The following is a 24,377-nucleotide window of genomic DNA, read 5'->3' as shown; positions in this document are numbered from 1 at the left end:
AACCTTGATTTTGACCAAATTTTGAATATTTGAATTGTTTTCAAAATTACGAGAGAATCAATTATGATGCAAAAAAAATTTGATAGAGTTGACACAAGTAGGAGTAGCTTTTACTCTACCAAAATCAATTCTACAATATTTAATTTTTTCACCACCAAACCAAAAAACACCAAATAAACTGCATTGTATAGTTACTTGATCCTTACCTTGTAAATATCATTTCCCAAAGAAAGAGTGTGGGGATAGGAAATAAAAAAGTAATACACATCTCAACGCAATTTTCCAAATGCAAATGCTAAACTATTCATTGAAACATTGATTGATAGAGAACTGATTTACTCGCTAACCAATAAATGCTAAACTATTCTCAAATACAGGATCTAAAACTTTTACTAGTTCTCACAAAAACAAATTACCTCCAAATTTCACCTTAACTCCTATTAGCTGGTCTCTAATCTGGTGGCTGTTCCTATCTTCGTCAACTGCCTTTATCCAACCAAAGGAAAAACGAAAAAAGAGTAACTGGATCCACAAAAGAAATTATCTCTGTTTTGTGCTGTTGGCTGACAAGGATATTGGCTCAATCCATAAGATAGATGGAAAATACTTTATAATTTACCTGGTCATTATGCTCCAAAATGCTTCTCATGTACATTCCTCCATCACTTAGGCAGAACATCTTTCTAGCTTGCTTTGGAGGTATACATGTATCCACGAAGCTTTCTTACCTCTTCTGATGACTCAGTTAGTAAATGATCCACATAGAGGCAGATTGCAGATGCACTGCAGCATAGTAACAAAACCATGCACTTATTTAGTTAATGCTCACAAAATAAAACAAAACAAAGCAGATGTGAGGTATGACCTACCCAAGAGGACCAAATGGTAGCCATATAACATCCCAACGGAACTTTGGCAACCTACCAAAAATTTATTATTATTTAACAGTAAAAGATGAGAAGCACCTAGAGATAGCAGAAAACATAACTGAAGAGTGTGCATGAAGCAGTTGTAAACATTTGTTTGTTCCTCCTTACCATATTACTTGCGTGGAATGTGTACAAGCTTCTTTTATTGTATATCCGCTTTATTTATTTGGGCCCAATAGTAGAGCCTGTTGATTCAAGTAGCTAGAAAATCCAAACTAAATACCAATGTCCAGAGTTTTATAATATGTTTCATTTCACTTTTCTATATTTACCAATATGCAGAATCCTGTATGGAGCATATAAAATGCATCAATCAGTGCTTATCAGCTTATCTAGTAACTTTACCTCAACATGTAATATAGCCAGAAGATTGCCAGAATAACGGCAGTGTACCATGAGTAATGGATCCATCTCCTGCGATGCATTGACTGGTCAAGCAATCCTATGATGGCAAATGAGCATGCTAAAACAGCCACCCAGTCTGTAGAAGTTATTCAATCAAATAAGTTTACAGAAATGGTCCTCATAATTTGTGATATGTGGATAACAAGCAGATACTGAGGGCAAAGGGTGCAAACAGAATATGAAGTGACTAAAATCCACAACCATACGGCATAAGGATAATACAACAAGAATCAAGGAAAAAGTTCACAACATAAAATAGGAAGCAGAAATCCTGACAAGAGAAGTGAACCTGCAAATATAATCATCCACGAGTAGATCTCCTCCATGAAGTAAGCGTGATACCGCTGTTTATCAAGAACAACAAAAGGCACAGCACATTCAATGTTATAAAATTCAGAAAATAATAAAAAAAAGAGCTAAAATATTTCAATGTAATAAGTCTGGAAAAGAGTAAAACACAAACGCTTCCACATAGCAAAAGCACTGTGGAGCAGCTTATCTTCTTCAAAAATACATGACACACAGATTACCATTACACTTTATCACGAGAATTGGTTTAATTGTTACAACAGAAAACAGAATAATTATCAAATCCTATAAGACTCTTGAAACATACCAGTTCCCACGGAGATGAAGCCTGCTGGAAGATGGAGTACAAAAGAAACACGATGTAACAGAAGAATAGAGCTGCAAATACCGTCTATATAACAACAACAACAAAAAAAAAATTAAGGTTAATGATGAGCCCAATATGTTACAGTAGATTTGAATCAAATTAGGTAGCATTGTGTCGTGAATGTACCCTCCATAAGCGACTCTGCTGAGCTTGACTCCTTTCAAGAGAACGAACCAGCTCTTCTTGCTCTGTGCATCAAAATTTAAATCTTCACTAATTAATTAATTACATGACCCAATTCGAATTCATGAAACAAAATGAAATCTTTTAATTTTGTGTAATCGAAAATAGTTAGTTGAGGAAGATCGATCGTACGTACCTTGAGGGTCCAAGGGACGAGAGTCTCCGTCGTGAACCGGAAGAGATAAGTTTTCGTCTTCTTCATTGTGCAACTTCCTTGCCAGCTTTTTCATTTCTCTGCGACCGATTAGAAAACGTTTCTAGGAAAATTTTGTTATTCAACGATTCTCTTGCTCCAACATTTTTAAGTATTTTTTTAGTGCTGTTAGGTTTAATTAATCACTTGCTCCTATGCCTGGCTACCTCATTTATTCATTTTAATCTCTGTGCCTAAAAAACTTAAATATTTAACTTTTTTTCTTTTTGAAGTCCTTAAATATTTAACTCTATTCGAACAAAGTTTTACATTTTATACTTGGACTATTTTTTTTTTTTAGAAAATACTTGGACAAAACTAACATACAATTTTAAAAGTGCTCTGTTCTCTAATTAGAATCATAATTTTATTTCGGTAAAACTTTTTTTTGCGTATTAACTCAAAATTCAATTAAAGCACAATACATACGATACAACACCTATAGAATTATATCTGCGTTTTTTTTTTTCCCTTTATACCTTGTGCTTTACATCACCGATAAACAAATAATAGAATTAAAATATAAAAATATTGCTCCTATAAAATCTAAAACAGAGAATTATTAAGTACAAAAACTAAAATAAAAAATAACACAAGTATTAAACCTTATTATTATTCAATTCATTTAAAGTAAAAATTAACTTACGAAGAACTACTCAAATTGCTTTATAATAATATAGAGTTAACTGAAAATACTTAATTGTTATGAGGAACAATAACAATAAAACTATCATTATGTTTAAATAATATAGATAGATATGATTAAATAGTCTTACAAAAGGTTTTTTTATACTTTCAAGTTTCATCTAACACAAAATTAACACATACATTAAATATATTTACTTTTATAATAATTACTTTATAAATTATGTCAATAACCGTCTTTCAATATTTTTATTTTTGGTGTCATTGAGATAAGAAAAATGTTATTTCTAGTCTATCTATTTCTATAAATATAAAATACTAAAAAATGAAAAGTTAAAAAATCATAATATAATAATTCAAAAGTTACAATAGAAAAATAATTCAGAAATTACAATAGTAGAAAATAAAAAATAGAGGTTTGAGAATTTTACAATCATAATACATAAAAAGTCAAAATCACTTATTAAGTTCGAACAAAATCCTATATCAATTAATTCGCTGCTTGGTCGTATAAAAATAAAACTCATACGATAATGTTTTATAAATTATGTATGTCTCTCACACTCACACATCACGTATTATGTTAGAAAAAAGGGGAAAAATTGTTAGTTGGGCAATATTTTATAGAAGCAATATTTGTAGTAAGATTATTGCAACTAAATTATTCAATTTTTCACACAAAATTAGAGTTCTCACAAATTATGTCAAAATTAGAACTTTAAAACAGAGAAATTTAAATTAAAAATGAGAAAATTAATAAAATAAATCTTTTAAAAGTACTTTTTTCTTTAATTAAACAAAAAATGTCTTTATTCGTATTTTCTGAACTCCCTTTCCTCTCTTCTTAAACATAGTGTAAGGGTAAAAAGGCGATGAAAGAAAATCAGGCCAAATTTTGGAATAACAGTTTTTGTCAGATTCATCTCATACTGTTATGGTATTTTCCCTTTTCTGCATAACCTATACCTACGAGGGATGTAAGAGTTGAACCTAACAATCGAAACGAATCAGTGTACATGTACCGTAAAGAGTTACTGAAAGTCTGAAACGATTGCCATGGGGGTAAATCAACAAAGACACGACACTGCATTAGCTTAAGTACACTTGTGCACACAGCACAATGTCCATACTTTTTTGGGTGGATTTTGCTCTCTGATTTGAGATGAAGGGAACTTGGTTTGCAGGCACAGTGAGAACCAAATTGCAGCTATCTTTGCATTCATTAGCATCAATGACGCTGCTGTGATGCAAATCAGGACCACTGAGAAACTTTATGTTTATGTAGATGTATGGCATGTTTGGGGGTGACGGTGAGATGAACCAAAATGAATTATTAAACCATAGCAAATGTAAAGCTACATATAGTTGCTTTCGAAAATCATGATTTTCATGTAACCACCATGATTTTAAAGAATTTTCAAACATGCCAGTAGATTGTTACTACTCCTTGACAAAGTTGCAAGGAATGCTACTGAAACTCTCTAAATTCATGATCCACATCTCACCGTGTCATCAACTTTAGCTTTTAAAACTTTCAAAAATCAATTCCCAAAAAATGATGCATAACAAGTTAGCTTGCCTTGGGTAAACACCCACAAATCATTGGATCGAAGTACTGCTTCCCCAACCAACACAGCGGAGTTCAACACCCAAAGACATAGCTTCACTACTGTTAAAAGCAAATAATAAAACTCATAAACATCCATATCTTAGTCCTATAACAATGGACAAATGTTTCGTATCCTAATCATAGGATAAAATTCTCTTTTATTTTATTCATGTAGATTCATTCATTCCACCGGTTTCTAGGTTTGCCTTCAAACATTAAAAGATAGTAGTAGTAGTACCTCAAAAGGCTTAAACTACTCCTTTACCAAATTTTGTTACATCCTGTTCTTTTAAGAAGAAATTATTTTCCTCATTATCCACAGCAACAAAAAAAGAAGGAAAAAGAGTGTCTAAACTCAAAAGCATGCATTGATGCCTTTTAACCTTTCTAAGAATCAAAACAGAGGAAGGCAAACAATTATCAAACTACATATCTCCAATGTCTCAACAAAATAAAAGATATTCGCAAATCCACATCAACTATAAAAAAAACAGATATATAACCAACACATAATCAATCTTCATCATCAATAACCTTGGTTTCCAAACCTTTGAGCTCCTCCTTGGGGATTTCGACGACAGTAACAAGGGAATAGAGCTCTTCCTTTGCATCCTCATCGTCGTTCCTCTTGCGAGCAATGCGAACCCTAATCCTCCTTGGGACGCTCCGGATCCCCTGGCTCCACACAGCCTTGTTGAGCTTCACATCCACTCTTACATCATTCGTCCCCATCGCTTTCTGAGCAAACTTCCTTATCTCCTTAATTGCTTTAGGAGCCTTCTTCTTAAATGTGCTGTTTATGCATACAAAATCCAGTAAGGTATCTCAATAATAAAATTACAGATATAAAATATGAATAAAGAGTCAGAACCCTAAATAGGTTTGAAAGAAGGGTTGTGGAGGATTACCAGCCATGCAAGCGTTTGTGGAGGTTGATGGTGTACTCTCGAGTGACAACCTCCTCCTTCCTACCCTTGGCCTTCTCCACCATTGTTACTTACTAACGTCACCTGTGTACATAAAAAATACTAAGATTCGGTTTGTTTTGAACGAAACATATAAAATACGAAGAGTTTCCCTTTGGGCAGAGATCATACCTTTCGATTCGGAAAACGCAGCTATGCGGAGAGAGGAGGAAGAGACGGAGACACTGGAACTAAACTCCAGAGAGGGGTTTTCACATATAATACAAAGTATAAAACCCTAATGGGCCTAATGGGTGCAATCTACGGGCCTGAGAAAAAAACTAAAACTCTTTCTTATATTATATCGTCTTAATTCATACAAATAGTTTATGTAAGTTAATAACGGTGAGGCGGATAATAATTAATTAAATATAAATAATTTAAAATTTAATATCACTTAATAGCTAATCCGTCTAAAATGTTACACTTTGTCTTAAGTTATTTTATTTAACTAAAAATATTTAGTCGTTGCGATAAAACTCGAATATCAAAACACTGCCTAAATTTTAAAAGTATATTTAAGCTTCTTTTTTCACTTAAATTATTAGTTGAAAAGAAAAATTGTAGATTTAAAAGAATTTAATTAGCATGAATTATCATTATAAAACTTCATATTGATATCCAATAACATTTTGACAAAAGTATAATTTTTAATTGGCTTAAATGTTTTTGATTTTCGGGACAATTTTTGAATTGTTTTTTAACTCTAATAATTTTTTAAAACTCTTTGTTCTCTAATAACTTTTTTTTATTTTATTTCTAGTCCCTATATTTATTTAAGTAAAACTTTGAAATGTGAAATAAAATTATTTAGATAATGCTTTAGAAACCAAAAACAAAATAATTTTTTTTATTAGAGACCAAAAACTGAGAAACATATTTAAATCTTTTTAATTTTATATTAATTATAGCAAGTAATTCTTTTGTGACAAGGCATCATATTAATTTTATATTTTAAGTTACTAAATTCGAAACTCATTTTCTTTAAAAATATGCATATCCATATTTATACTATAAATTACTTTATTTTACTATTTAGACGGGAGTATTTTTCTAAACATATTAAAATATAATTTCTAAACACAAATGAATTTTTTAACACCTTTTTCCAAAATCATTTATTTCAAAACGAATTTAAAACATCAATTTTTCTATATAGTTAATTCTGTCAAAATCAAAACCAATAAAGGGTAAAAAAGGTATACAGCTCCTAAAAGTTAACAAATAAGTTTCTGCTCTTTTCCCACACTTGTGAAAAGGTAAAAAAGAAAGAGAAAAAATAATAATAATAAAGGGCATACAGATGCAGCGCCAACGTGCCTTGAATCACCAACCCTCTTATTCTGCAGACTTGTTCAGGAACTATGTCAACCAGAACTACTGCTTTCTGAAAGATTAGAAAAATAACCAGGGTTATGGAAGCAATGCCGCACCACCATCCGGTTTCCCGTTCCTTTTGTAAAAAAGCAAGAGAAGCTGCACGATACAATTCTCTCCAGCACAAATCAATGTACATATGTTTCATTTCAAGCCTAATTTGCCTCCTAAGTCATCACTAACCAATATATTACAAAACCTACTCTCACAATGTTATGTACGTTTTGTGTCTTCAGTGAAATAAAGAATCATGAGTGTTGGAAAACTTCTAATTCGCGCCTCTGCTAAGCAAATGTCTGCTATTATTTTGAGCACGTCTCCACAAACTGAATGCCAAAACTGCCAGGCCAGTAACTCCTGCCAAAATCTGTCACAAAAAACTGTAATCTATTAATATGGTTGTTTCCCATACATCTAGGCATATTCTACATTTCCTCCAACATGGATTGATAGTGGCTGACGGATTAAGGATTAATCGGTGGAAATGTTGGTGGCTGGCTGTGACCTGGACTATTTGGAAGTAAAGGAATGACATAATATTCTCCAACGACTCTTTTGACAACAGCAAAATGATGGATGAGGCAGCTTTCCTCATGTGGACATGGCTCAGAAATTTGAAGAAGGATTTTGTAACTCATTTTAACCGGTGGTCTAGTAACCTTAGACAAGGGTTTATGTATCAGTAGAGGACATAATCATAGATTAATAGTAGCATTTAATACCATAGTATGGCCTGGCTGTGGTTCCTCACCAGACTCCATTTAGTCTGTATTGGAACCAGAGTAAGGGCATTTATATAGCTGTACTTTAGTACCTCTGGTACTCAATTTATCAATATATATTATATGTTTGCCGATCAAAAAAAAAATCTAGGCATATTCTACCTACAGTATGCTTGTATATAACTGACCTTTGCTTCTCTGCCATAGTTAGTTCGAGCAGATTGGAATACTGATTTCAGTAATTGAAAAGGAGAAGCCTTGGGCATTAGAATCACAACAGTATACTTGTTTTTGCAAGGAAAAGGCAATATTCTTTTTAGTGCCAACTGTGCAGTCAACGTTGTAAGGGATGATCTAACTTTTGATCGCCCTTCATCTTGAATCTGCAGGAGAGACAATTGCGCAATTAATAACACTTATATGAAATTGAGCAGACATGATTCCATAAACTATGATATCATCATAATTTGCAACATACAAACAGTTCATCAGTTAATTGAAAATACGCAGCTTATGTCAGGATCCATGGTACAATTTTGATTGATTTTGTAATATGATTAGGGGGGGGGGGGGGGGGGGGAAGAATGATTATTTACTATTAGATCATACCTTGCAAGCAACATCTCAATGTCACATTCAATTATCAAAATCAAAATCAATTAAAAGAGATAGATTTTTTTTACATATATTCATGCTAAATTTCATTTCAAACTAAACACTGGCCATAAAGCAATGCACTAGAACTACAAGTTAGAATTAATTCCTTTCTGATAGTTTGAGGAAAACCAAAATGCAAATAGTAATCCTCATGACAGATGGCATCTCAATTTATTGAAATGGAAAATACAAAAACAAAGACAATGTAATAGTCACTAACCTCAAAAGAAGTGCCAACGTCACCAGAATAGACTCTTGATTGATAGCTGTGCAAAATCCTATCCAGCCAGTAATAATTTTCCTAAAAGACGAGCAAATAAGAAAAAAGGAGCTTATAACTTTTATCATTGTTTACAGTTGAGAATTGAGGGTTATACAAATTCGTATGTTTTGGTCTCTCTATTTTGTTCCATTGACTGCATAGTAAAAGGCTACGATGCTAACAAGACAAACTTCAAGAGACCAACTAACCTGCAGTCCATTCTCATGAGCTCGTTGCTCAATTTCAAGTATGGTTGAAACATCCTGTTCTGAAGGCCCTTCCTCTTGAAGACGTAACATTTCATCCAAAGCAATATCTACCTGTAAAAGATTTACAAGACAGTAATTTTCACAAAGTTACATATTGAAAAGTTCACTTATTTTACATATGAAGGAAGCTTGCCAGCTTGGAAGATATCTCTGGATCACAGGAGAAATTTATGCTAATGTCTCCACGAATGTCACCTATTCTTGAGGGTTTATTACCACCGAGAAATACTGAAACACCTACAGAGTATATCTGATGGACAGATGTAAAGCCTTAGAAATAGTAGAATACCATATATGATGATAAAGGCTAAAATCATCATATGACAACTGAAAGAAAAAGATAGTAAAGCATATACACCTGCCCATGCTTGAAACGGAGAACCTGCATTATTTTTGTTTCAAGAAGCTTGCTCAAGAACCCAACAAAGTGAATCTCTTCCACCTGCCAAATCAAGCCCCCAACCCCCATACAGGACCAAACACAGATTATAAATGTTTTTATATTTATAATTTTATACATAAATTGAGAAACTGGGGGGGGGGGGGGGATAACACACCATGGTCCCATTCTTCAGCTCCACAGGAAAGCATATCTGCACCAAGCACTGTGCTTCTACCATGGGACTCCGAACTACTTCTCTACAAGCACAATATGGTTTATTTTCGAAAGTGTATCAGCATCCATGCACAATTGGTAATGTAGAAAAATGTTTGTAACATCTGGATTGTCAAGAAGATGCAAAAGAGAAGTGAAAATACAGTCTTTTCCAAGATACGATGCCTAAGCATGGTCTAATTTTTTTTTCTTTTGAAAAACATAGTAAAGTTCATTTGAGAGCCTAATAAAATTTTCACATCTTTTCCTGTCGTCTCAACACAATACAACAATTATCATAACACCTTTTGTTTGTAAACACAGTGCATTGATGTACCTATGGATTGATGTCGGAAAAGTGAAAGGTAATCCTTTCAGTTCATCACGGTTAAAATGCATAACAGGTTCAGGAGGTTTTGGTATTCCACCCTGCATGGAAAGAAATCAATAGGTATAGAATAGAATAATTCAAGGTCTCCTGGCTTTTGTTTAATGGATTCATACTCACCAGGTACTGCAATATCAAGGGCATCGCAATAGTGGGGTCAATGTTCCCAACAATCACAACAGTAAATGCTGATGGATCTTTGAAACATGTACTGAAGAATTCACAAGCTTTCCGTGGATCAACCTTTTGTAAGTCACTTTTTCTAATAGGCTGCAAAACAGACAATATGATGAAAGTCAAAAGTAGATCATTCAGCCAATGACTTAATTGATGTCAGAAGTCATACCCGGAAGAAATAAGAGTTTCCATAGTTAAGCTCCTTTACACGGTTTGTAAAAGCAGTATATGGATCCCTATCTTGAGCAGATACTGCTTCTTCAGCCATTTGCATGACTATTTTGACATCTTCTTCACCTGGTGTTAAATTTGTCGTAAACAGCTGATAAACAAGCTGGAAAGTAAAGAAATAAATGAATGACATCAGAATAGGTAGAAAGAAGATAAGCACAACATAAAATAGTGGAATTGATGCGTGCATGTTTGTGTTGTGAATACAGAATAGAAAACAGAGTAAAGAAAAGAAATATTAGGGCCTGCTTACTTCTGTTTTTTCTTGTTTTAATTTTCTTTTTCACTTTTAATAACATAACTGATACACTGTTTTCAATTTGTTTCCTGTTTTCAAAGCATTGTATAGGAAACAGAAAAAATAAAGTTGTTTTCATTGTTTCCTGTACAAATATTTGAAAACAAGAAACAAATTGAAAATAAGGTGTCAATTTTGTAATTAAAAGCATAAACAAAAAATGTTTTCTCAAAATTTTGCTAATTATATCAAATATACCTGCAAAGCAGTTTCTAGGTCTGAAGGTGAACAATCACCATAAAAAGTTCTCATATATGCACCAATCTTGGTACCGACTTCAGCTCTCTTGCCAGCAAGCATATCCATTAGGACAGATGGTCTATAACCAAACACACCAATTTCCCCAGCAATAGTCGGTCCCATCGAACAAGAGAAGTACTCATTCTCTGGGAGTTCAGATAAGCCCCCATATGAATACCCTGTGAAGATAACCTGTTAAAACACATCTATAGATTAGAACTGATATACTTATTCATGCTAAAATTCTAACATCGCCATTAATAATGAGACACCACTCATGGGAGTATGAGTATCAGCAGATGCTTAATCATAATGCATGTGTATGCTAATTCCAATTTTGAATTAGTAAAAGACAGGATACGCAAATCTCTTGAACTACAGGCAGCATAAGAAGCTCTGATTTTATTTTATTTTGATTCGAATTACTTCTTTCCCTTTTCTTTTTCATGCACACATACACACATGCAATTACGTATATAATAGAAACCAAATTTCGGGATAGTATTCAGCTTCAAGGAATGGAGCTCAACCCCTTACAGCTCATAAAAATCTCTGATAAACCAAAGAATATACCAGAAAGTACAGAATAAAGCAGATAGAAACCAAACAAGAAAGCTCAATAAAAAAATTGGAATGGACACTATAAGATAGTGCACAATCCTCCCTAGGTCAAGGCAACCTTGACAACCCTAAAATGTTCCTATGCCTCCTCATATTCCACCCTTCCCACATATGATTTTCCTCATCATTACATTTTTCATCCTCCAATTCTCTTCCCCTAATCTCCTCTTTCCAGCCATCCATTCTATTATGCATTTCCCTATCTCTTTCAACCGATTCCTCTACTTTTTCACTTCTTCCATCAAATTTCCATGCTTGTCCCTTTTTTCTCCTCTTCTCTTATGCGCCTTTGCTACTGTAAGGCCCATTTTTTTGTTTCTCTCCTCTATGTACATGGGTGAATGGCCCATCAGCATATAAATTCAGTTTGATTGGGATTAGATCAATTTTCAGATAGAAACTAAAAACTAATCCACCCAATAAAAAAAATAAAATTGGTTAGGTATTTTTGTGCACAACCTCATGCAATAATGCACATAAATTTGTTTGGATTAAAACTTCAAAATACAAATCTAAAACCACTCCAATCCAAAAAAAAAAATATCAATTGTTTGTTTTGGGTGTTTTGCTTTGGAATTTGTGATTTGTGTTGGATTAGATCGACTATGAAAAACCCTAGATTTGAGTATCTTAGAGTAAACAACCACCATTATAGTCCTTGCAAGTGTATAGCATTGTCAAAATAGTCCCTGAAACTAAGGAAATTCCAAATAAGTACCTGAAAGTTTCAATTTTTTTCATCCAAGTCCCTAAACTAAACCACATAATGTCATTTTGGTCCCTAAGCATATGTTAACATTTTTTTTGATTTTGGACAAATGTGATTGACGGATTGCCCTTTCATAGACATATTTGAAATTTTCTTAGTTTCAGATACTAATGTGGCAATGCTATATACTTTTAGGGACAAAAATAGTGGTTTACACAATATCTTAATTATAGCTAACAAAACTAACATTGTAACAAACTAACATTTGCCAATAAATAAAAACATCTTAATTATACTCTATTAGGGTCACATCATATAATTTAACAAATTCGAAGCAAGTTGTCATTTGATACTGTAACCAGATTGATACAGAAGTTGGTCAGTGTCTATTCAAGAAATATGTATGAACTATGACCATGAAAATTTTTATAAGCAATGCCTATGAGGTTTGGAACCTGGTCATCAAGAAAGTCCGTATGCTTATAGCAGATCCGCATGCCATTTGACAGAATCAGTTCAGTAGCTCCAATATTTGAATATTTCAATTCCTGCACAACATGCCTAATTTGAAGACGGGGGAGGGAATGAGATTAGATCATTAGAATGTGATTTCCTAAACATAAATTTAACAGGAAGAAAAACCAGACTAGTCATAATAATCATTGCACAGAAGAGGTCACATTCCAGAAGCTCCTAAAGATAGAAATTTGATCCATATGATGGTTTAATAACTGGTATAGTAGCTTTTCGAAAAAAAAAATAACTGGTATACTAAACCCTTCATTACATATGGAGTACCAGCTGGTTAAACAGATGATATTGGTTATTAATACTTAGAAAAATCAAGATTTTAATGAAACAGGGTTAAATGGAAAAGTAAATAAAAAGACCAAAAGGCATAATCAATTGAGTACTACATGGAAAAGAAAGTAAGGAAGTGTTTTCAGTTTTCTCTAATCATTCTTAAACTCATTTGGAATTCTTGTTATTATAACCATATGGGCAGGGAGGATTAAAATGAAGGGAAAATATGGCCAAATAACTATGACATTTATCAAGGAAAAGGAACTTCCTTTATTTTCTCTAAATGCATCCAAGTAGGAGGAGTTAAAAAGAACCATCAAAGCTTAATTCTTTACACATTTGTATGATCTTTTGATAACGACTAAAACTGTAAGTGTTAGTTCATAGGAAGAACAGAAAGAAACATGTCATTGCCAACCACTCTTTCATAATAGGATAAAGTTGCAAAGTCTGCCTAAAACATACATGGTTGAATCAAAGAGCAAAGAACTACATTGGCCAATGAAAATGTAATGTACAAAATAGAGAAAGACATTCATGATCAAATTGAACTCACCCCATATTTGGCTTTGTAGTGACAATTTCTTCTGGAACATGTTCATCGTCCCAAGGAGAGATTCTACCCTCTTCCTCAAGAAGATTGACTTTCTTAACAACATTTTTCAGATCATCAAGCACGGCAAATGGTTGGGGCTCAATAGTCTTTATGACACAGCTACACGATGTCCTTAATTTCTCTGAACACTTAGAGACCTCTAATGTTGATATATCTAATGGATATAAATAACTACTATAAGCTCAATTATAAGGCCTCCCAAACTTGATTTATCCAGAAATTTGATATCAAAAGAAAAAAGCAGAAGATATATCAACTCACGTGGTAGAAGAGTCTTTTGGAGTTGAGCTTCATACTCAATTCCAACAACAGGTTCATTGTGGAGAAAATGCTGCATGAACAAAGAGAAAGTTATCTCCAAATCACCCATAGTTTGTTATGAGCCATTTTAATATGAAAAAAAATACTTGTAAATATTCATCTCTCAAGCTGGTAGATTGAATTTGATCACGCTCCAAATAAGCAGATTCAATCTCTGACATCAACAGGGCACGAACTACAGATATTTCACGCTCTGAAAAGCCATGAAGTCTTACCCTTGCAACCTAAAATATAGCTGTCATAAATATCAAAATAAAAGGGGAGAAAAGAAGGAAACTGAAAGAAGAAAATGGACAGAGAGAAAGATGAAGAAAATGCAACTTAGGTCAAGATGAAAATAATACCTCTATTAACATTGATTCCAACGCTTCGATAGTTCCTTTTCTTTTACAAGATGAAGTCATTATATTGGCCTTTAATGGACGGACTAGAACATCAGCAGCAGCAGAACAGGAGAAATAGGGTGGATCATTTCTACGTGCTATTTTAAAGAACCTCTGGTTTAAGGCATAGAGGAACATGGATTCTGCAAGTAAATTACAGTAGTCTTTTACTGTTTTAAGCTCATCCGTTGGTATCTTATAACTGATCATCACTGCAGACTGTTATTAGGAAAACCCAAAGTAAAGTGTTATTTTCCCAGGAAGATAAAATTACTAACAAAAATCATGTAACTTACACTAAAAGTTAATGGTTCGTTACTTACTTACCCCGGCAGCTTCCGATTCAACAAAACATGAAAAACGTGGCTCATCATGTGATGGAACCTGGATTGTTGGTATAAGTGGAGGATCAGGATCTGGAATTTTCTGGCCAAAATGAGTCTTTATCAACTCAACTACACCCTGCAATTGTAAGGAGAGCAATTACAGAACGACCAAACAAAACTGTTATAATTCCCATACAAACATAAGAAGAGACAAAAAAAACCAAAGCACCTGTGTATCAGAAAAATCTCCAACTGCTATCACTGCCATATTGCATAAATGGTACCACTTCTTGTAAAAATGTTTCACAGTCTCAGAAGAAACTGTTCGAATCACTCTCTCTAGTCCAATTGGCAACCTTTCAGCATACTGCAATTCATTACAAACTTTGAGAAATACTAACATCAATTGATATAAAAAAAAATTCTCAAACTCAAAGGTACATGTTCTAACCATTTTAATTAACATTGACTAATAATAGCAAGTAGCAAGTGTTGGATACAGGCACCTTTGAACCTTCCATCATCAATATCCAATGAGCATCCTGCAGCCTCCCCGTGGCATTTCTGCTTCCTCTGTACTCTTCCATGACAGCTCCTCTTTCCTTCTCCAAATCATCCTTCGAGACTCGAATCTACAGACGCAGAACAATCTAATCATAAAAACTAGAATAATAAAACAGAGTTATCCAAACAGAGCATTAAATAGAATTCTGCGTAGTCGATACGATACCTCTGAACTGAACTCGGCCAAAACCGAAATGGCCCGAGACAACAGCTCCGGCTTGTCGACCGGAACGAGGAGCTCGTAAACGGTGTCGTCGGCGGAGGTCACGGCGTTCTGACAAGCACCGAATTCGGCTCCGATACTCTCGAGGAACTTGATGATGTCGTGATTGGTGTATTTCTTGGTGGCACTGAAAGCGAGGTGCTCAACAATGTGAGCAACTCCGCGTTCATCCTCTTCTTCGAGAACTGACCTGCCGTGACCGAATTCACAATCAGCGATTCAGCATTGAATTGAATGAATAATAATTTATAATATAGAAATGGAGAATTAGGTTAGGTTAGGTTAGGCTAAGGGTTACCCGGCCCTGACGGCGAGAGCGAGAGCAGCTCGCATGCGAGGTTTGGAATTGCAGCGAACGTAGTAGCGAAGGCCATTGTCGAGTATGCCGTAGTCGACGCCGACGGGTTGGTCGGAGAGGAGTTGGTCCATGTCGACGTTGACGAGCTTCAGGGATCGGAATCCTTGTTTCTTCGAGATCGGAGGTGTACCAGCCGGAAGTAATTCCATTCCTGCTGTTGTTCAGTCTTTCCCAATGTGATATTCTGCGCCACTTGACCACCAGTGTCAGTGACGTTACTACCCACTCTGTCTCTCTCTATGTATGTATCTTCCTTCGCTTTTTTTTTTTAGCAAAATAAAAAGCGTACGTTTGCAACTTTCCCCAAGGGATCCGTCTCTGTGGACATTCATCTTTCATCTCATTTACATTTCTTTAACACAATAATTAATTCAGTACATCATATTAAATTTATCATTAATTTATATTATTTTCTTTAAAAAAATACTTAATTATTTTTTTTCTAATTAATTAATGTAATTATTTTTATTCTTCAATCTTAATAAAAGATGATAATTAATTAAGGATATTATAAAAACTAAATATTTAGTATATCAAACAGCTAAAAAAATCTTATAAATAAAGATAAACAATAAAATATAAAAAATCCTTATATATGCGAACAAAGGTAACAATATAAATAAACATAATAATATTAAACTAAAATATTTATTTGGTTTTTTATGTTTTAATTTTTCAATTTAACCTTTTATGTTTTAAAAGCTAACAATACTAACAATAATGTGCTAATTTGAGTTTTTAACGCACTAATAATAACTATGTCAAAAAAATACACTAATAATAATTCATTTGGTAGAATAGAACAAATAGGTTGAATGAGAATATATATGAATTCAATCCCCATATAATAACTTTCTTAAGAAGGGATGAGAAACTTTAAATATAATTAAATTTTGTACAGAGTGATTATAGTTGTTAATAAAAAAAAACAGGGTGGGTGTAAAATATTTAAGATTGTTGTTAATGCTGATTAACTTGTTAACTTTGATTAATTAAAATATTCCGTTAGCATTGGTTAAAAATTCTTACTGAATTGATATAAATGTGGTGGAGTGTAATATTTGAGCAAGTCTAGAGTCTCTGTCCTTTTTAGATACAGCATGAGGTAGCGGAGTGTATTTCACTCTTATATTTTTATTAAGTTATTGTAATTTTAAAAATTCAACAATTAAATCCTCTAAAACTTAAAATTATTAAATCTCTGTTAAATATTAGTATTAAAATTTATATCCATATTTTTCAATCGGTTTTTCTCATTTTGAGATTGGTCCATTATAGTCATAAGGTGTGTTTATTCATTAATTTCTTTTTGTCCTGTAATCATTTTTAAAATCAAATAAATAACAAATAATTTTATATTTTGTTCTCACTCATATTTTTTTCTCACTTATATTTTAGTAAATCAAACATATCCTATAGGTCTTCATCTGATAAACACTCATTTACATTAATACACTCATGGTCATAGAAAATTTAAACCTAAGTGTGGCAAGTAAATTTGAACTCGCATATACTGATATAACTAATTTAATTTAAGTTGGATATAAATTTCTCTGCCAAGCGAAGTCGGGATCGGAATTAGCAAATCCTACTCAAAACCCACGCTGAGTCGAATTGACTCAACAAAAAGTTGTGTATAACTTTTTTACATAGTAGATAACGAATGTAAAAGATTATAAATATAGGTTTGGATACAATCAAATTTCACTCCAAATAAAAGAATATATATTTTAATTTTATGAAAACAAAAAAATTATTAAAAATTTTATAAAGATAAAAAAACATTATTTTTAATTTATAATGATGAAAAATATATTTTAATTGTTATTTCTATTTAGCTGGGTCCAAACCGTTCATTTTGGGAACTCTAGCTGGAATCATTGCTTTATATTTAGGATACTAAGACAACACTAAACTTGAGAGAATTTATTGGCAGCAAACAAGTAATTACTAAAATTGTGTTTGAATAGAGAATTTTAACTCAGAAAAGTAATTTATAGAGAATTTGAATTTCTATATTCTAGAATTCATTGTTTAAATGTTTTTTTTTTAATAAATTAAAATTTTAGAATTTTAAACAACTAAAAATCTAAAATTTCAATTTCTTTCTAAAATATGAGAAATTGAAACCCAAAAATACCATCCCACCTTGTAGAACATCGATCAGGGTGTGTGAGCGCAGAGGAACACGTATAACTACCACATCAATCATATATTCTCTTTTTTTTCATTCATTTCTTTTTATCTTCGTAACTTTAATTTTTTTTATCTAAACACAAAATTTTAAAAATAAAAAAATTTCAATTGAAATATTTAAAATTCTTAAAATTTAAAATTTTTCAGAATTTTAAATTCTCCCATCCAAACACACTCTAAAAATATTCTAGAATAAAAAAGAAATTTCTTAATCGAAAGCTGTGACCACTTAATTTTTCTTGGCAAAAACCATTCCAATGGCTAGTAAACGTCAAGGAAAAAAATATTTATTAGCAATACGAAAGGAATGAGTCTCTTTGGATCTAATAAAAGCTTTAGTACTAAAAACTATTTGAAGAACAATAAGAGCCAAAAGAAAAATGTCTACAAAATTATTTGTATCCCATATCTCTTCCTGGTACTTCATATTTGTCCATACATTTATTTAGCGACAAAGTAAGAGAGCATTTAAGATAGGGGGTTGAATTCTTCTAGCAAGAAAAAAGTTAAGAGTGTGAGACAGTGACAATGAAGGTAGGCAGGCTACAATAACAACTTCCCTTGTAGATTATGCAAACATGAAACAAGTTTATACCATTAAGGGAAAATAACCAAATCTGTAAGCATACATATTGTGCTGCTAAAATGACTTGTGAGCAACAGGTTGGTTTGATTGACAACATGACTTCTGCAGCCCTTAGATTAGACTCTGTCCTTTCACCCATGAAAAACTTGGCTGATAGCCTATATAAATCTAGCCTTTCCAATATGTCCTTTCAATGTAAAACATGGTGTGAAGACCATTTTGTAACGAGGCCAACCCCATGTCATTTATAAACTCATTCTGTTCAATGAATGAGGCCATAATTATGTGTTCGATTTTTTTTTTCAAAAAAAATGTCTGCTTCATAAAATAAATATTTATTTTTTAACAGATCTCCAAATATAAAAGTCATGAAATGAAACAACAGCGATGAATAATGCAAAAATATACATGTGCTAAAAAAAGCGCAGGACAAAGATCTATACAAAGAAATACAACAACAATTCCTAATGATCTATACAAAGAAATTTGAGGGAAAAAACAACTATTCACAAGGTGACCCAAAGTTCAACACAAATCCAAAGAAGAATGCTATTTATGATGAGTGATGAATTGTCTGGTTTCTTCCAACTGCATCCACTTTGCCAACGCAGTTTGAAAAAACTTTTCCTGATACCTATGAAACACCGACATTAACACGGACACCGGATACGACACAGACACGTGGACACTTGAAATGTTGAAAATGTAGGATACAGACACGGTTATATATATATATATATATATATATATATATAATTAAATAAAATAAAATTACATAAAATTAAATATGAGCGATATGCATAAAAGATTTAAATTGAAAATCAAGATTTATATATTCATCATCATCTCAAAAGAACTTTTCCTATGATAATGAGTCACAAAAAATACTAAGAGACCTCATTATACAATTTGTACGCTTTGTTTTTTTACAAAAAAAAAAAATTATAAAGCAAGATGATGAATTAACAACTTCAAGTCTTCAAGAATTTCACAAACTAGCAATCATCATTGAAAAAGACACCCTCTAACTCTGGTTCATCTAAAGACAAACTAGCAATTTCAAGAATACCATAATCATCAAGTGACCCAAAATCTTCTCCAGCTACATCCCACATTTTAGTTTCCTCTTGATGATATTGTGGAGTATTCCTTGAGAGAAGTCGTAGGTTGCTATGAACAAATACTAAATCTTCAGCTCTATGTGGTGTCATCTTGTTTCTCTTTAAAGAATGGATAAATGAATATGTACTCCAATTCCTTTCACAACAAGAAGATGAACAAGGTTGCGCAAGTAGCTTAAGAACAATCTTTTGAAGTATTGGAGCATTAATGCCATGAACTAGCCACCAAACTTTTGGATCCATTTGACCTCTATCATTTAAAGAATCAAGATTATCAAAATCTTCTCTTCCATCCGAGAAGTTGGCAAACTCAATATTCACTTTTCTCCTTACATCCACATCAAGGAAGAACCTCTTGAAGCATTTTAATCTTTCACGAGTGAGTTCCATGTCTTGATGTGGAGGAACTCGATTAGAATCTTCATTTAACCATTTATGACTATAATATCTACAATTAAAAAGAAATATATACATGATTAAAATTTATGTAATTCTAAAAAAAATGTAAGTATCTACAATTAAAAAGAAATATATACACGATTAGAATCAGGCTGATACCAATGCAATCATAGTTCATACTCCCCTTTCTGATCCCTCATCTAGTTTCTTCCAACTTTCTCTAGTTTGCCAATACATTTGGGAAGTATTTTTTTATCAATATTTTGGGTAGTTTATAACATCTGATATCTATTCTTCCTTCTTGGAGTTGCTTCAACAAAAAATATTTAAAATCTGCCAATGTCCTTAACACCACTTGTCTATTCATAAACCTACAATACAACAAATCAAAGACGACTACCCTTTTCATAAACAAGAAAGCAGTCTCCGAACTAGATGCCATCAGAGACCCAAGTATCTTTGATTCCTTCTTTCCATATTCCCCATCTCAATCTAACTCTTGGGAATTTGCTTCTGCATACAGAGATCAGGCTGCCAGCAAGATATGAATTAACATCACGGTGGATGAGCAGTGAAACATCAGATAATTCAGTGCTTTTATCCAAAACAGAGGAAATAAATGCAAGGGTAACCCCATTTCATGGACCACTAGATGTGCTATAAGTTCTTTTATCATCTTCATCCCAATCCCATCTTTCAAACCTCCCCAGCTGAAAGAATTCTCCATCACATGCCAAGCTCCAGGACCTAAATTAAGATATGTTATGTTTGGAAAACAATCCAACAAAGTAATCCCAAACTCTGCCACATCAACCTGTTCTGTTCTTCCCACCAAATCCAAGGTAAGTCTCTTCACCGTGCTGCAGTGGCAAAACATGCTAAACAAAAAATGAAGAGAGAGGCATTCTACACTAAGCTGAAGGCATTGCATATTAGCACAATTTTTCAACCTGAGCTCATCAGTATTCTCAAGGGAGAGACTAAAATTGGACAGCAAAGGGGCTTCAAGGACAACCAACCTTGGTTTGATGCATCTGAGATTAAAATCAACAAGGCAAGGTTCACATACAATCAAAGAAAGTGGGGCATTTGAGACTGACCATTGACAAGTGGTGAGGTGTAAGAGATTAATCTTAGGCTCCTTAAGTCCACCAACCCCAATAAGATTGAGTTGTGTCAAGTTAGGGAAACAAGCATTAATCCTGCTTAAGTCCTCATCATCTAGTCTCCTTTAGTCCACCAACCCCAATAAGATTGAGTTGTGTCAAGTTAGGGAAACAAGCATTAATCCGGCTTAAGTCCTCATCATCTAGTCTCACAAACTCAAGGGTCAAATATGTCAACGTTGGCATCAAACACAAACCATCCACGGATAACCATGCGTTCCTCACAACCAATTTCACAAGATTATGACCTGCAGAAAACATCACACATTTCCTTGAGAGACCAGGAAGACAAAAAGTAAAACGACAAAAGTTAGACACAATTATGGTATGTTTGGATGGAAGGAATGAAAATAAGAGGAATACAACACATTATTTTGCATGATTGAAGAGAAGGTGAAAAGAAAAGTGTTAGACTACTAAAAAACAAAAATTCATTACTCTTTCCTTCATTCAAATTTCCACAGTTTTGGTATGTTTAATATGGAGAAAAGAAAACAGAATAGCACTGTATTTCCTTGTGCTTGATTGGAGAGAAAATAAAAGAGAAAGAGAGAGAAAAATTGTCTTCTTGAAACAAAAGTTCAAAATTTTCCTTTCTTTCATTTTCTCTTTAATTCAACTTTCAAATTTTTATCTTTTCTCTTATTTTCTTTCCACCTTAACAAATGGATCCTTTATTACTTCCCTCAATTTTCTTTTACCATACCAAAACATACGATTAGGTTCTTTCAATACTATTCTAAATAGACGTAAGAAACTGCATATTGTAAAAGAAGAAAAAAGGGAAATTGAGAATTGAGAATTGAGAAGCTAACACGTGGAAGAGATGAGGGAGAGAGCTTCGGATCGGCGCCAACAAGACTGGACCCAGAAATCGGAGACGGAGAAGGATTTGAGAGCGTCAGAAACAGAGGGAAGCCACTCTCTGATGAAGTTTATGTCGGTGAGGTAGAAATCGTCGGCCTCGTCCTCCACGTCTTCGAAGGAGACGCCGCTGAGGGCGCGGTCGACGCTGAGCGACACGGATTCGAGGTTGCCGGAGAGGCGCACGAGGCTTGTAAAGACGGTATTGAAGGGGGTGACGAGGTGCTTGGTCTCCGCCGAACGGGACTTGAGGTAGCGGGAGGGACATGGAACACACCAGGTTCAACCACCACACCTCTTACGACGCTGTTTTTAGGCTCTTCGACACCACCCTGCACCGCGCCATATCCGTCGTGTCCGTTAAACGACTTAGAATCTCCGCCAACACCAAAGCTGGAGGGTCCTCCATCATCCCCATCGGAATTCCCAAATTGATTTCAACACAGAGAGAAAGAAGAGTGTTTTGACGCATACGAAATGTCGAATATGCCCTTGCATGTTAAAATTAAAACTTAAAATCCACTGTAGAGTATTTCGAAAACCCTAGAGAGAGATGGGGAGGAGGATACTGAATGATGCGTTGAGGAGTATGGTGAATGCAGAGAGGAGAGGGAAAGCTTTGGTGGAACTCAAGCCAATCTCCACTGTTATGTCTTCCTTTCTCCAAATCATGAAACACCATGGTAATTTTCCTTTCACTGATTTTACCCAATCTTTTTCGAAAATTCGAAGCCCCTTTTAATTGCCTGAGAGTTTCAAATCTGGGCAACAATGAATCCCCTTTGTAAATAAATGGTTTTAGTCTCTGAAATCCATCCCATTATATATCGTCTCTTTCTTTCTCTGCTTTATTTATGTGCTTGGACTTTGGAGGACTTCCATTACTGATTTGGTTACTGGTATTGTTATTTTCCATTAGGGGGAGCATTTTCTGAGTTTGAATTTCTGTATGTGGAATATCTCCTTGCTTAGTTGGATGAAAACGAAAGGCCATAAACCTAACTAAAATTATCTAACATTCTGATAATTACCACTACAGTGCCACTGCTAGTGTAGCTAATTTGGCATAAACTCCTGATAGGGTATATCAAGGACTTTCAAGTCTATGATCCGCATAGAGTGGGGAGGATAAGAGTTGAACTACAAGGTAGGATTAACGATTGCAAGGCCCTTTCGCACCGAAAGGACCTTAAGGCAAGGGATATTGAAGCCTATAGATTGCAGACTCTTCCAACACATCAGGTTCGTTAATGTTTAATTTGAATGAATTCTGAATGCTGATTTTATCAATTGCTAGTTGTAATTTGTGTTTCAAGAACAAAAGAAATAAAAAAAATTAATCAGAGTAAAATTACGATTGTGCTGTTCTCTTTCTGTGTGTGCAGTGGGGTTATGTTGTCATTACAACTCCTGATGGTATTTTGGATCATGAAGAGGCCATTAGGAAGAATGTAGGTGGCCAGGTTCTTGGTTACTTTCACTAAAATGATCATTACTGTGCTATTTTGGTCAGGTATTAGGTTCTGCTATGTTTCCAGATAAACATTCCATCAATGTTTTTATGCGATTACAGATTTTTTTTTTCCTGTATGAATGTTATAACATAGCAGCTCATGCATGATGAGTATGATGGATTGGATTTGATGCTTTGTGGAAATTTGTCCCGTTTTTTATAAATGGTGTACTTGACATGAATGGGTATTATATCCTTAGTTTGTAATCTACTTCAAATTCAAATTCCATGTTGCACTTATGTAGTCATCGGTTAATTCAATTCAACCATTCTACGCACTGGTTTCTTTTCTTCCAAAGAATTGCAGTTTTGGACGAGAAGAATGTTTCTTATAGAGTATGTCATCGTTGAAATTTATTCTCCATCCCTGCCACATAGTAGTCATTTATAATAATATACACCTAACAAATTTAGGGTGTATATTTTTGCTAGATTTTTCTGCTCTTGTAACTAAACTTCACCGGTTGAAATAGACGTTACAACTATATTTGCCATCCAATTTAGGGTGAAATAAGAAATATCTTTGCTAGTGTAAAAAATATTATGCTCCTGATGTCTAAGGATTACTGACTGTTAAATGTTATATTTAATGAAAGAAGAGAAAGCAGTGAGCATCAGTACCTCCGCACGGTTCATCCATCTTTATTTCTTGTCACAACAACAAAGGCTAGAAGGTTATTAGTAAAATAAGAAATTGTGAAAAGCAAAAAAAAAAAACTTTAATTACATTTTATGGAAGAATCTTTTCTACTTGGTTTGCCTTTCCAAAGAAACATTTGTGATGTA

At 33.7% G+C, this 24,377-nt stretch overlaps 4 protein-coding genes and 1 pseudogene across 8 annotated transcripts; 1 reads left to right on the top strand and 4 right to left on the bottom strand.

The window, feature by feature from the left end:
- Positions 1–278: 278 nt before the first annotated feature.
- LOC100791130 (uncharacterized) lies at positions 279–2,991 on the bottom strand. Of its 4 annotated transcripts, none has more exons than XR_005891619.1 (8): positions 2,330–2,991; positions 2,137–2,198; positions 1,951–2,034; positions 1,624–1,678; positions 1,275–1,410; positions 870–920; positions 620–783; positions 279–522 (listed from the first exon to the last, which is right to left on the bottom strand). XR_005891619.1 is itself a non-coding variant. In XM_003525255.5 (7 exons), exons 1-7 carry the CDS (start codon positions 2,421–2,423, stop codon positions 684–686), a joined length of 582 nt encoding a protein of 193 aa, XP_003525303.1. In that variant the 5' UTR covers positions 2,424–2,989; the 3' UTR covers positions 279–683. The 4 variants fall into 4 exon arrangements, 1 of the variants encoding a protein (XP_003525303.1); XR_414506.4 differs by having other exon boundaries at positions 279–482; XR_414505.4 differs by having other exon boundaries at positions 279–486; positions 2,330–2,990.
- Positions 2,992–4,991: 2,000 nt separating this feature from the next.
- LOC100306335 (uncharacterized) lies at positions 4,992–5,798 on the bottom strand. Its single transcript, NM_001250275.2, has 3 exons — positions 5,738–5,798; positions 5,549–5,650; positions 4,992–5,433 (listed from the first exon to the last, which is right to left on the bottom strand). Exons 2-3 carry the CDS (start codon positions 5,629–5,631, stop codon positions 5,154–5,156), a joined length of 363 nt encoding a protein of 120 aa, NP_001237204.1. The 5' UTR covers positions 5,632–5,650; positions 5,738–5,798; the 3' UTR covers positions 4,992–5,153.
- Positions 5,799–6,696: 898 nt separating this feature from the next.
- On the bottom strand, positions 6,697–16,051 carry LOC100797999 (zinc protease PQQL-like). 2 transcript variants are annotated; one of them, XM_006580427.4, is made up of 21 exons: positions 15,687–16,051; positions 15,332–15,578; positions 15,108–15,233; positions 14,831–14,968; positions 14,603–14,737; positions 14,237–14,494; positions 13,979–14,116; positions 13,833–13,902; positions 13,512–13,725; positions 12,607–12,712; positions 10,780–11,013; positions 10,222–10,386; positions 9,996–10,145; positions 9,825–9,916; positions 9,450–9,531; positions 9,251–9,334; positions 9,026–9,142; positions 8,833–8,943; positions 8,582–8,662; positions 7,893–8,087; positions 6,697–7,349 (listed from the first exon to the last, which is right to left on the bottom strand). In XM_006580427.4, exons 1-21 carry the CDS (start codon positions 15,893–15,895, stop codon positions 7,251–7,253), a joined length of 3,051 nt encoding a protein of 1,016 aa, XP_006580490.2. In that variant the 5' UTR covers positions 15,896–16,051; the 3' UTR covers positions 6,697–7,250. The 2 variants fall into 2 exon arrangements, with proteins under 2 accessions (XP_006580490.2, XP_014631341.1); XM_014775855.3 differs by lacking the exons at positions 15,332–15,578; positions 15,687–16,051 and having other exon boundaries at positions 15,053–15,194.
- A 4,071-nt stretch (positions 16,052–20,122) lies between these two features.
- LOC100791664 (F-box/LRR-repeat protein At4g29420-like) lies at positions 20,123–22,496 on the bottom strand (annotated as a pseudogene).
- A 37-nt stretch (positions 22,497–22,533) lies between these two features.
- LOC100792186 (40S ribosomal protein S15a-5) lies at positions 22,534–23,815 on the top strand. Its single transcript, XM_003525257.5, has 3 exons — positions 22,534–22,761; positions 23,160–23,320; positions 23,464–23,815. Exons 1-3 carry the CDS (start codon positions 22,632–22,634, stop codon positions 23,560–23,562), a joined length of 390 nt encoding a protein of 129 aa, XP_003525305.1. The 5' UTR covers positions 22,534–22,631; the 3' UTR covers positions 23,563–23,815.
- Positions 23,816–24,377: the final 562 nt, after the last annotated feature.

This window comes from Glycine max, chromosome 5, assembly GCF_000004515.6.
Source record: "Glycine max cultivar Williams 82 chromosome 5, Glycine_max_v4.0, whole genome shotgun sequence".
NCBI classification, from domain to species: Eukaryota; Viridiplantae; Streptophyta; class Magnoliopsida; order Fabales; family Fabaceae; genus Glycine; species Glycine max.
The sequence above is the reverse complement of the archived record's forward strand: the minus strand, read 5'-3'. Positions and strand labels throughout refer to the sequence as shown.

Excerpts from the sequence above, each read along its gene's own strand:
- LOC100791130 (XM_003525255.5), bottom strand. The coding sequence starts at position 2,423 with ATGAAAAAGCTGGCAAGGAAGTTGCACAATGAAGAAGACGAAAACTTA. Across the intron at positions 2,199-2,329 it reads TCGTCCCTTGGACCCTCAAG|AGCAAGAAGAGCTGGTTCGT; the intron begins GTACGTACGATC and ends TTTGATGCACAG. Across the intron at positions 2,035-2,136 it reads AGCAGAGTCGCTTATGGAGG|ACGGTATTTGCAGCTCTATT; the intron begins GTACATTCACGA and ends GTTGTTATATAG.
- LOC100306335 (NM_001250275.2), bottom strand. The coding sequence starts at position 5,631 with ATGGTGGAGAAGGCCAAGGGTAGGAAGGAGGAGGTTGTCACTCGAGAG. Across the intron at positions 5,434-5,548 it reads CACAAACGCTTGCATGGCTG|CACATTTAAGAAGAAGGCTC; the intron begins GTAATCCTCCAC and ends ATGCATAAACAG.
- LOC100797999 (XM_006580427.4), bottom strand. The coding sequence starts at position 15,895 with ATGGAATTACTTCCGGCTGGTACACCTCCGATCTCGAAGAAACAAGGA. Across the intron at positions 13,726-13,832 it reads CCAAAAGACTCTTCTACCAC|ATATATCAACATTAGAGGTC; the intron begins GTGAGTTGATAT and ends TATATCCATTAG. Across the intron at positions 12,713-13,511 it reads ACTACAAAGCCAAATATGGG|GCATGTTGTGCAGGAATTGA; the intron begins GTGAGTTCAATT and ends TCTTCAAATTAG.
- LOC100792186 (XM_003525257.5), top strand. The coding sequence starts at position 22,632 with ATGGGGAGGAGGATACTGAATGATGCGTTGAGGAGTATGGTGAATGCA. Across the intron at positions 22,762-23,159 it reads CCAAATCATGAAACACCATG|GGTATATCAAGGACTTTCAA; the intron begins GTAATTTTCCTT and ends AACTCCTGATAG. Across the intron at positions 23,321-23,463 it reads AGACTCTTCCAACACATCAG|TGGGGTTATGTTGTCATTAC; the intron begins GTTCGTTAATGT and ends CTGTGTGTGCAG.